Genomic DNA, 13,088 nt, shown 5'->3' on the forward strand with positions numbered 1-13,088 from the left:
CCTCTGACTGTAAGAAAGCACCAACACTACAGACTCCTTCTGAAAATGCTAAATAAACGTCTCCTAAAAGAAATCTCTCCATATTAAGAGTTCCATGTGTTTTAATCTGTTTGTGAAGAGCATCTGACATACGAGTCCCTGTGAAAGTTGTTACTATAGAAACGATAACATTTGAACGACAGCATTAATATAAACCTGTGAAATTAATAAATCAGCATCTTCTGAACAACTGAGAATTCACCAGCGCTGTGGACTCATCAGTATGTAGCTGCTGGGTTAAAAGTCATGAAGTTTAACCTCCTGCTTTGGGCATGAAGAGAAAACTAAAGGATAATGTCTGTGACTTTCATAGCATTCATCAAAAAACCCCAGTCCCTTAAAGGGGAACTGAAGTCATTTTTAAACTTGCTTTATTTCTTAATTAACGTGTTGTTCAATTACGTTTTCAGTTTTAGTAACCTTATATCGTGACTCGTATTGGCAACTAATTGCAATTAAATATTATACTTATCGGCCTATTCGGTTTGTAGCCATGTTGAATTTAGTTCGTTTGGTCCACGGCAGGGGCGGCACGGTGGTGTAGTGGTTAGCGCTGTCGCCTCACAGCAAGAAGGTCCGGGTTCGAGCACCGGGGCCGGCGAGGGCCTTTCTGTGTGGAGTTTGCATGTTCTCCCCGTGTCCGCGTGGGTTTCCTCCGGGTGCTCCGGTTTCCCCCACAGTCCAAAGACATGCAGGTTAGGTTAACTGGCGACTCTAAATTGACCGTAGGTGTGAATGTGAGTGTGAATGGTTGTCTGTGTCTATGTGTCAGCCCTGTGATGACCTGGCGACTTGTCCAGGGTGTACCCCGCCTTTCGCCCGTAGTCAGCTGGGATAGGCTCCAGCTTGCCTGCGACCCTGTAGAAGGATAAAGCGGCTAGAGATAATGAGATGAATGAGTGGTCCACAGCAGGCGTCGCTTATCTGCGTGATCTCACAAGACTTGTATGAGACTTTGAAACGTGAAGTGTCAGCCAGGTGTCAGTGCCGCCATTTTGAAAACTGTTTTCTAAACGAAATATTGCACAAAAACGAGTTTAAATGACGATTACTGCCTACTTTTTTCAAACTTTCCTGATTGCTATCAAAACAAACAAAACTTCCAGCTTGATTACATCAGCATTCGAAAGAGGATGCGCGCATCTTTTGACAACGATGGCAGATGTTGGTCATTTTGATTTCCGCTGTACGTTTTACTTCCGTCCTACGATGTCTCGCACAGGTCTCGACGAATCTCGTTTACGGCCATTGCTTTGACATATGGACTGATATATTACAGAGCATATTTCAAACACTCATAACTTGCTATAGCAGCGACAAAATAGCTATCGGAAATGCATTCCTATATTTAATAAAATGAGATAAATAGAATTTTGATAATAAATTTGCCTTCAGTTCCCCTTTGATTTACCTTCTTCAGTACGGGGTTGTTACTGTCATATTTTTTGTTTCAAAATTCACCACATATTCTCTATCGGGGACAGGCACCCTCTTCTTCCACAGCCATGCCTTGGTAATGTGTTCAGAATGTGTCTTTGTTCAAATATCCCTGGAAAAAGATGTCACTTCTTCTTCTTCTGCTTTTTCTTCACCTCTATCTGTTGCTCTGTTTTGTTGTATTCAGTTTTGCATATGTATTACATTTTATATTTGTGCATATGTATATATGTGTGTGTGCACTACCTTTAAGCCCTTGTCCATGCTCTCCAGAGACGTGATGTCCAGTCCCTCTTTGCAGGCCTGCAGGCAGGAAATCACCTTCTGACTCTCGATCTTTCCCGGCCTCACTGTCAGACCCGACAGACTCCCACGGAAATACTGCGTGAACCTGGCTTTCGAAACCTCGCCTCCTGCACACACACACACACACACAGAGTATTTAATGTTATGCCTATTAATGCTATCTAAATATGCTTTTAGCCCCAGGCAGTCCGTGATTGCTTTTTAATTAGGTAAGTATTGGTCTTGTGAAAAGAAAATGCAGGAAAAAACAAGATGATGGCTTTTGAATGTTTTATACACCTGTCCAAAATTTCCCTTTTGAATATAAAGTAGGCGGAGATCATTTTGGTGAACCCCTACTGATCACAATGCTCATGTCATATATTCTTCAAACACGACTGCTATTAAAACTGTACTGTAAAGCATTATCTGATTCTGAATGAACACACAAGCAAAAGCTAACCTGATGACTGGAGTCTGCTGTGCTAACTCTTTAATTTGGTGTATCTGTACCATGTACGGGTGAACCGTCTGGATTGCCTACTTTTGTTTTGACTCTGCTTGGGTTGCATAGCAGGCTGGTAATCTTGAAAACAGACATGCCAATCAAGCATGCTCATTAGAATATTAGGCCATTAGGTCAAAAAAAAAGAAGGAAAGAAAAACCTCTAAATTTTAATGCATGGAAGAAGACATTACATTCATGACACTAAGTCTGTCTGTCTGTCTGTATATCATTAGCCTCTATTCTTTCCCTAATATTCCTTCTTTCACTTCTTCAATGTCAAAGTTGGACAGGAAAGGCTGTATTTGGGGCAAAAAATCCAATTTTGATTCATAAATTAACTCTATACTTCCTTTAAATGCAAACCATCCATCCATCCATCCATCCATCCATCCATCCATTATCTATAACCATTTTTCCTGTTCACGGTCGCGGGCTGACTACGGGCGAGAGGCAGGGTACACCCTGGACAAGTCGCCAGGTCATTGCAGGGCTGACCCATAGAGACAAAACTGTTCACACTCACAGTCAATTTAGAGCCACCAATTAACCTAACCTGCATGTCTTTGAACTGTGGGGGAAACCGGAGGAAACCCACGCAGACACGGGAAGAACATGCAAACTCCACACAGAAAGGCCCCTGTTGGCCACTGGGCTGGAACCCAGAACCTTCTTGCTGTGAGGCGACAGTGCTAACCATTACATCACCGTGCCGCCTGCAATCTAACCTGAAATTGTAAATCAAATCAATGGAGAGCCCAATGGAGGTTGGACTAGGATTTTAATAAAATGAAATAAAATTAATTATTTTTTTCACGGTCCGGTTTCCATCAAATCCTGCGCTCTGATTGGCCGGCGAGCGGGTCTGTATCCTACGATACGGACCCCGGTTATGGACCTCTGGCGACTCGCTCGTTCACAACAACAGCAAACATAGTAGCAATTTTTGTCAACATTTATCTTTTTTTAATAATATTTATTTATAAGATTATCAAAAATCTTATAAATTTTTGCCAGCATTTCTCAGGAGAACAGCATTAATTTTACAGCATGGATAGCGATAACGACAGTGTTCACAGCGAAAGCGAGTTTTACTACCCTGAGGAAGAAGAAAAAAAAGAAAACATTTCAGGAGAAAGCTAAAACCTCTAACTTGCTAACGCTGAACAAAAACATGTCTGAATCCTGAATGACTCAATTGTGTATAAATAGGGGACTACATAGGCGGCAAAATGTAGTTTTTTTCCTGCCATGGAAGTGCACTTGTATACCGAGGAGGAAGCCATTTGTATTACAGGCGTGAATGAGGATTCAAAATGGTGGCTTGCCTCGGCTCAGTTTTCCCTTTCGGGCGCTCTTGTTTTCTGTTAGAATTTGGAAAAAAAAATATCAGCTTAAGGTCGAGCCGTATGGTGAAATACCGTGACCTCGGCCTTGAATACTGACCTCGGCCCAGAGGGTCTCGGTCAGTACTTTCCAGACCTCGATCATGGTATTTCACGATACGGACCTCGCTCCCAGCTGGTAAATAACACACACACACACACACACACACACACACACACACACACACACACACATATATATATATTAGACCATGCTGAAAGAATTCTCAAGTTGGTCTGATTAATATCTTTGGCAGGTTTCTGAGCAGTGTTTTGTCATATTTCTATCCTTTTACAGTATTATGTTGATATGTCGCTGTCTGTTTAATATAATAAAGTGTCTCGATGCTTAAGACAGCAAAAAGACAATAATAATAAAAAATTATACAATATACAAGTATATAATTTCATGAATAATTTTATACAATGTTCCCCTGAACAGCATTTTTACCCACCGATTTTTGTCATCCACAAATACCCATTGTTTTTTTTTCCATATAACAAGAAAGAAAGAAAGAAAGAAAGAAAGAAAGAAAGAAAGAAAGAAAGAAAGAAAGAACCAATTTTTGGTACAATTTTACCATCAAACATTGTGAGGTGGGATTGTAAAAGGTCACGAGTGTAAATCTGGCCATCAAACAATCAAATAGTTAGTGGAATTCTACGTAGATCATAATGCACATAATAATACCAAATTATGAAGATAAACACACACTGTGCAAAAGTGTTAGGCCCGTGTAAAGAAATGCTACAGACCAAAAATGGCTTAAAAATAACGAAATGAAATGTTTCAACATAAAAAAAATACTACAGTAAGCCATAATAAATGAAACAAAGTCATAAGTCAAAGTATTTGGTATGAGACGAGTCGAACCTTTGCTTTTAAAAAAAAAAATAGTAGTCTGAGGTACAGTGAGTGCAGTTTTATGCGGAAATGAGCTGTAGGTTTTACTGAGCATCTTACAGAACCAGCCCCAGTTCTTCTGGACACTTTGACTGTCACCCTCGCTTCTTCATTTTGCACCAAAACCCAGCAGCCTTCATTATGTTTTCTTTTTTAATCTGAAAATTGCTCTCTTGTGTAATATGCTGCTCAGATACAAACTTTTTTTTCTATAACATTTAATTTTGTGCTGGAAATAAATGAACGTTTGGAACTCTAAAATGTTTCTGTACTGACTCGATAATGTAGAGGTCATCAAATAGAAATCTATAACAAAGTTTGTATGGAAAAAAAAAACAGGATGCCTAAGACTTTTGCACAGTACTGTATAGTAAGTCATGCTTTGACTGAAATCACGTCAACAAGTCTTAGGTGGGATCACACTGAGCAGCAGAAGTTGATATGGTTCAGCATTGGAACGGGTGACACCTCTAGAGTTATGCTAGTGACATAAAAGCAGAGTGTTGGTTTAAGCTGAAGTTGATTCAACTTTCTGAGCATAATGCAGTGCTCATCAATGTCAGTTTAGTGTATTCTAGGAATGGGTCAGGTGATTTGACGAATCAAAGCGGTTGGATTCATACAGGGGCGGGACATCTGAAATGACGAGATGAGCTTTTTATGAAAGCAACATCTCATGGGCCCAAACTTCTTTCTTTCTTTCTTTCTTTCTTTCTTTCTTTCTTTTTTCATTGTTGTATGGAAAGTTATGGAAGCTTCACATCACTTAAGAAAGAGACAGAACTTTGTTTCAGAAACATAATTATTACCATCTGAGCTTTGGATTATGCTCTGCCGCTACCACTTCGTTATTTTCCAATGTGATCCCTGCCTTACAATTACAAAGAACTAGATGTTTCTGAGTGAGCTAGACATATATTAAATGTTAGTGACATTGTTAAAAGGTTAGCACACAATGCACACATTTCTGCTCCCTGCTATTAAAAGTGAATGATGTGCAGGAAACAGCAAGTGACACGGTGCATCGCGTACAATCAAAACTGATGGAGCTGATGAGGACTGTGAGACCATGTGTAGGCGTGAGTCAGGACCCTTAAGCAATCAGAGCTCCATGAAAGGTAATAAGCTCTTAAAGTAATGATGGATGTCGTTTCTCTTTACTTAGTTGAGTGGTTCTTGATTTGATATGCAGATGACTACAGTTGTGGAATAGGGCTATTTACTGTTTGATGTCAAACGCGTTAAAAAGGCAAGAAATTGCACTAGTTAACTTTAGATGAGACAGAGGTGGGGTTTACATTAGACCGTATCAGCGGATCATCAGATTAACGTTTTTAAAAACGATTAGCGTGCACACAGCAACGCCAATACACGATTCGCGTGCACACAGCAACGCCAATACACGGATACGCTAATCGCATGACTAATTAGACGGCACGTAAGTTGAAATGTAATGTGTACATTTCTCCTCAGCGGCTCGGCTCTGCAGGCATCCTGCGCTCCAAAACACTCCGCCCTGAACAGCGAGAGCCCTCTGGAGGGTGCGCACTCCCTGGCCCTGCGCAGCTCACAGAGCGCGCGAGTGAAGCGCATGAGCAGTGATTCGGGACTGAGCCGCTGTGTGTGTGATCCCAGTGCATATCGGGCATGCGCAAGTCACTTACCACTTGCAAGTGGAAGGATGGCAAGCCTAAAGACAATCATAACTACACAATGGGCAGTATTTGCATCAGTATTTGCAGTATTTTCATACTTTTATACTCTTTAATGAAAGGTGATACAACGCGGAAGTCCGCGCCGTTTTTCAGCAGTCGCGTCACATGACCAACGCCAGCAAATCAGGAAGGTGGATGTCACAGTGACGTTGTCCAATGACGACGTCAGCTAGCGCTCAGCACAGCGTATCCTCGTATCTCAATGTTTACACAGCACCGGATCAGATACGAACTGGGTTGAATACGTGGGCCCTGGCGGATTCCCGTTTCCCGGCGTTTTAATGTGAACGGACAGTGCATCCGCGAAGAAAACGAGACAGATACGGTCTAATGTAAACTTGGCCAGAGCTGTTAATTGAAAAGCATTCCAGGTGACGACCTCATGAAGCTGGTTAAGATAATGACAATAGTATGCAAAGCTTCATCAAGGTAAACGGTGGCTACTTTGAAGAATCTTAAATGTGAAACAGATTTTGTTTAACGCTTTTTTTTGTTTACCACGTGTTATTTCATAGTTTTGATGTCTTCAGTGTTGTTCTACAATGTAGAAAACAGTCACAATAGAGAAAAACCTACCGTATGAATGATTAGGGGTGTACAAACTTTTGACTGGCACTGCACATATATATGTATGTATGTATGTATGCATGTATGTATGTGTTTTATATCTTATATTTATACCAAAAATAAGAATATCTGACAGCTTTGACCTTGTGGGGACATTTGGATGGTCCCCACAGAAGAACTGGAAGGTCCTCACAATGATAGTAAGGTGTGTGTGTGTGTGTTTATGTACTACTGAGGACCAAATGTTCCCACAAGGATAGTAAAATCTAACAATTTCGACCTTGTGGGGACATTTGGATGGTCCCCACAAGGAAATTGCTGTTGTTGCGTTTTATCTCATCTCATCTCATTATCTCTAGCCGCTTTATCCTGTTCTACAGGGTTTCAGGCAAGCTGGAGCCTATCCCAGCTGACTACGGGCGAAAGGCGGGGTACACCCTGGACAAGTCACCAGGTCATCACAGGGCTGACACATAGGTGGGGTTTACATTAGACCGTATCAGCGGATCATCAGATTAACGTTTTTAAAACGATTTGCGTGCACACAGCAACACCAATACACGGATACGCTCGGCTCCGCAGGCATCCTGCGCTCCAAATCACTCCGCCCTGAACAGCGAGTGCCCTCTGGAGGGTGCGCACTCCGGCCCTGCGCAGCTCACAGAGCGCGCGAGTGAAGTGCACAAGCAGTGTTTTCGGGACTGAGCCGCTGTGTGTGAGATCCCAGCGCATATCACTTACCACTTGCAAGTGGAAGGATGGCAAGCCTAAAGACAATCATAACTACACAATGGGCAGTATTTGCATCAGTATTTGCAGTATTTTCATACTTTTATACTCTTTAATGAAAGGTGATACAAGGCGGAAGTCCGCGCCGTTTTTCAGCAGTCGCGTCACATGACCAACGCCAGCGAATCAGGAAGGTGGATGTCACAGTGACGTTGTCCAATGACGACGCCAGCTAGAGCTCAGCACAGCGTATCCGCGTATCTCAATGTTTACACAGCACCGGACCAGACACGATCTGGATTAAATACGTGGACGCTGGCGGATTCCCGTTTCCCGGCGTTTCCAGGCGGTTTAATGTAAACGGACAGCGCATCCGCGAAGAAAACGAGACAGATACGGTCTAATGTAAACTTGGCCATAGACACAGACAACCATTCACACCTACGGTCAATTTAGAGTCACCAGTTAACCTAACCTGCATGTCTTTGGACTGTGGGGGAAACCGGAGCACCCGGAGGAAACCCACGCGGACACGGGGAGAACATGCAAACTCCGCACAGAAAGGCCCTCACCGGCCACGGGGCTTGAACCCGGACCTTCTTGCTGTGAGGCGACAGCGCTAACCACTACACCACCGTGCCGCCCTGTTGCGTTTTATTTAAACAAAAATTTAAAAAATCAAATAAAAGAGCCAAAAAGTTTCCTTTTCATTACTGAGGTTAGGGTTAGGTGCAAGCACGGCATTAACTAACTGCAATAATGTTTATGTCAATGGAAGGTCCTCATAAGGATAGTGAGACGTGTGTGTGTGTGTGTGCGTATGCACACACTGCAGTACAGGGGAAGCAGCACCAGTGATTACAGTGCCTTCTCAAAAGCGTGCAGCTCTGATTTCATCATGTTCGTCACGCTGAAAGTTTCTCTCGCTCTCCAAATCAGCTTTGGAGATAACTTTTATTGGTTTATTCCTTCTCCACTCCTCTACTCTCATTCCCTCTCAGTGACACACACACTCATTTTCTCTTCCACACAAAGAGATGAGAAGCCCGAGTAAGTGTGTGCGTGCAACATCAAAGGCCATTTAAAGAGGCTTAGTTCTGCTTTAGTCTCTACATTCATTTCTTTATTAGTGGTCCATAATCTTCTCCTTGGGCCACCTCTCTACAATCCACACGACAAAGTACACCATCACAGCAGAACAACCACACATTAGACTTATCTGTAACCACACACACAGCAAGAGAGAGTTTTTTTTTTTCAGGATTAATGAGGACTATTCCGGGTTTCTGTGAAAGTAAAATTTACAGAATACGTGTTACATTCATTGGAATTTCTCAGAAATGTTTATGTACACCTACAAATAAGAAAAAGTTGGGATGGTATGTTGAAATTTCGATTCTTTCAAGGAATTTCAAAAAAAGTTGGGATGGTAAAGTAGCCTGGCAAGCCAGACTAAATGTGAATGTTTAGTCTGGCCTCGCTCGTAGACATTTCCGAAGGGTGGGCGTGGAACAACCCGCTGTCTTTCAAACTGTCTCTGTGCATATAGGCCAACGCTCTGACCAATCAGCGCAACAGTGACTGTGACGTAGTCAGAGCGACAGAAAGCAGTGGGGGAGACCTTGAAATAAATAATTTTTCAAAATGCGTATTAATTAATAAACAGGTTCTTGATATTAAGAAGTTTGGAGATAATGACCACAAGTTTGGAGTCTGTACCACATACTTAACATGCACTTATTTTTTTCAAGTGTTTTTCGAGGGTTTGCTTCAACTGTTTTTGAGAGTTTTTATTTAGTGGTGTTTGGTGAAATAATTTCCCTTAAATTTAAAATAACGGGAAAGTAAGAAACAATCAAAACGTAATGTTTCAAAGCTGTTTATTAATTCTTCGTACCGCACAAACTAGCCCCATCCTTTTGGCTACGAGCGGAGCCAGCTGGTAGATCAGACTTTTGCCATAGCCGGTCGGCAAAACAGCGAAAACGCCCTTCTGGAAAAGGAATGAGCGGAGAGCCTCTTCCTGCTCATGTTTCAACGAAAACTCCAAGTCTAATTCTTCTAAAACTGATTCCAAAGCGGAGTCAAACGCACGCTGTTCACTAGCCGTAGCCATCTTTCCTGTTGTGCTTTCTCCAGCATCGCACAGCCTTGTCGTCACTCCTGCAAAAGCCCGCCCAAAGAATCCAAACAAAAACCTTGCGTTGTGATTGGCGGGCACGATTTGATGCCCGGGGTGTTTTGTTGATATGGTGCGAGGCTAGACCCACTCGCAGGCAAAAAATATTTTTGGCCGCTAGGCGGGTGGGTCTAGTTTACTAGGCTAATGGTAAAGCATTTACCACTTCATAATGTTACCATTCCTTTTGACAACACTTAAGAGATGTTTAGGGACTGAAAACACCAAGTGATGAAACGTTTCAGGTGTTATTATGTCCCATTCTTCCTGCAAACAGGTCTTAAGGTGTGCGACAGTACAGGGTCGTCACTGTCATATTTTTTGTTTCAAAATTCACCACACATTCTCTATCAGGGACAGGCACCCTCTTCTTCCACAGCCATGCCTTTGTAATGTGTTCAGAATGTGTCTTTGTTCAAATATCCCTGGAAAAGATGTCATTTCTTCTTCTTCAAAGGCAACATACCGTATGGTGCTCCAAAATGTCAATGTACTTTTCTGCATTAATGCTGCCATCACAGAAGTGTAAGTTACTTTCACCCAGGGTGCTGCCACAACCCTATACCATGACAGACCCTGGCTTTTGGACTTGCTGCTGGTACCAGTCTGGATGGTCCTATTCAGCTTTGGTCCAGAGCACACGGCATCCATTTCTTCCAAAAAAGACCTGGAATACTGATTTCCTGGAATACACGTTTCCACTGTGTCATGGTCCATCCCAAATGCCTTCGAGCCCAGAGAAGTTGATGCTGCTTCTGGACACAGTGAACCTCAGGCTTCATTTTTGCACAGTAAAATTTTTACTGGCATTTGTGGATCTAACTGTATTGTAGTGCTTGGCAAAGGTTTGCCAAAGTAATCCTGATCCCATGTGGTTATATCAGCTATAGATGAATGACGGTTCTTGATGCAGTGCCGTCTGAGCGATCAGAGATCACGGGTGTTCAGCTTAGGCTTGAGCCCTTGCCCTTTATGCACCGAAATTCCTCCAGATTCTTTGAATCATTTAATGATGTTATGCACTGTAGAGGGTGAAATATTCAAATCCCTTCCTATCTTTCTTTGAGGAATATTGTTTTTAAACATTTTAATGATTTTCTCATGCATTTGTTGACAAACTGGAGATCCTCAGCCCATCTTTGGTGCTTCAGGACTAGGCCTTTCCTGGATACTGATTTTGTACCAAATCACAATTACAATCACCGGTTTCAAATCATACCATTATTTGATTGGTTTACCTCATTACTTGTCCTAAATTGACGTGTCACAACTTTTTTTGGAATGTGTTGCAGGTCTGAAACACAGGAATGGATGTATATTAACAAATGAAATGAAGCTGACCAGAAAAATATGAAATATCTTGGGTTCATACTGTCTGCAATGAAATACAAGTCAAAATAAATTTAGAAACCACGGGCGCAGATAGAGAGGGGGACGGGTGGGATTCGTCCCACCCAGATTTAAATTCACCTCGTTCGGTCCCCCCCACTTATAGGGAGGAAAAACATCTATGCTGTCTTTCTTTGCATAAGGCAAACCTCACGGAAAAATCAAAAGACTAATTACCATTCGGTTTATTGAGGTGCACAGCAGTACATACATAGTTGCAACAACTCACATAAAACAAAACAAAGACTGATATTCGGTTGGTTGAGCTGCACAGACTGCACAGGTTGCGAGCTTGAGCTTGGTTGCTATGGTTACCCACAACAAGTTTGACAGGCATATCGGGGACAGCTTCTAGTTCAGGACCCCAACACGGCATGATGAAGGGTGCCAAACCGAAAAGGCAGAAAACGATTGCATCGTTTTTTCAAAAAACAACGACTAAGTAAACTGTGCCTTACTTTATCATATCACCTTGCAATTTTTTGATAGTCTGTTCAAAGTAATGTCGTAGTGAGTAATGGGGTGGGGGTGGGGTTGGGGTTGGTTTGCTGGCAGCTTTGTCCCCCCCAGTTCAAAAAACGTATCTGCGCCCCTGTTAGAAACCACTGCCTTCTTTGCCCATACCATTCCAACTTTTTCTGATTTGCTGGTGTACAACCCCGATTCCAAAAAAGTTGGGACAAAGTACAAATTGCAAATAAAAACGGAATGCAATGATGTGGAAGTTTCAAAATTTCATATTTTATTCAGAATAGAACATAGATGACATATTAATGTTTAAACTGAGAAAATGTATCATTTAAAGAGAAAAATTAGGTGATTTTAAATTTCATGACAACAACACATCTCAAAAAAGTTGGGACAAGGCCATGTTTACCACTGTGAGACATCCCCTTTTCTCTTTACAACAGTCTGTAAACGTCTGGGGACTGAGGAGACAAGTTGCTCAAGTTTAGGGATAGGAATGTTAACCCATTCTTGTCTAATGTAGGATTCTAGTTGCTCAACTGTCTTAGGTCTTTTTTGTCGTATCTTCTGTTTTATGATGCGCCAAATGTTTTCTATGGGTGAAAGATCTGGACTGCAGGCTGGCCAGTTCAGTACCCGGACCCTTCTTCTACGCAGCCATGATGCTGTAATTGATGCAGTATGTGGTTTGGCATTGTCATGTTGGAAAATACAAGGTCTTCCCTGAAAGAGACGTCGTCTGGATGGGAGCATATGTTGCTCTAGAACCTGGATATACCTTTCAGCATTGATGGTGTCTTTCTAGATGTGTAAGCTGCCCATGCCACACACACTAATGCAACCCCATACCATCAGAGATGCAGGCTTCTGAACTGAGCGCTGATAACAACTTGGGTCGTCCTTCTCCTCTTTAGTCTGAATGACACGGCATCCCTGATTTCCATAAAGAACTTCAAATTTTGATTCGTCTGACCACAGAACCGTTTTCCACTTTGCCACAGTCCATTTTAAATGAGCCTTGGCCCAGAGAAGACGTCTGCACTTCTGGATCATGTTTAGATATGGCTTCTTCTTTGAACTATAGAGTTTTAGCTGGCAACGGCAGATGGCACGGTGAATTGTGTTCACAGATAATGTTCTCTGGAAATATTCCTGAGCCCATTTTGTGATTTCCAATACAGAAGCATGCCTGTATGTGATGCAATGCCGTCTAAGGGCCCGAAGATCACGGGCACCCAGTATGGTTTTCCGGCCTTGACCCTTACGCACAGAGATTCTTCCAGATTCTCTGGATCTTTTGATGATATTATGCACTGTAGATGATGATATGTTCAAACTCGTTGCAATTTTACACTGTCAAACTCCTTTCTGATATTGCTCCACTATTTGTCGGCGCAGAATTCGGGGGATTGGTGATCCTCTTCCCATCTTTACTTCTGAGAGCCGCTGCCACTCCAAGATGCTCTTTTTATACCCAGTCATGTTA

General features: G+C 42.3%; 1 protein-coding gene across 1 annotated transcript in view; it reads right to left on the minus strand.

Moving 5' to 3' along the window:
- Window positions 1-13,088, minus strand: part of clstn2b (calsyntenin 2b) — a gene marked incomplete at its 5' end in the record, with an annotated part of 375,601 nt that overhangs the window by 58,233 nt on the left and 304,280 nt on the right. The window contains one exon of the mRNA XM_060897678.1: window positions 1,723-1,889. Within this exon, the coding sequence (XP_060753661.1) occupies window positions 1,723-1,889 (167 nt within the window). The remainder of the gene's footprint in view (window positions 1-1,722; window positions 1,890-13,088) is intronic.

This window comes from Neoarius graeffei, chromosome 17 (genome assembly GCF_027579695.1).
Source record: "Neoarius graeffei isolate fNeoGra1 chromosome 17, fNeoGra1.pri, whole genome shotgun sequence".
Taxonomy (NCBI): domain Eukaryota; kingdom Metazoa; phylum Chordata; class Actinopteri; order Siluriformes; family Ariidae; genus Neoarius; species Neoarius graeffei.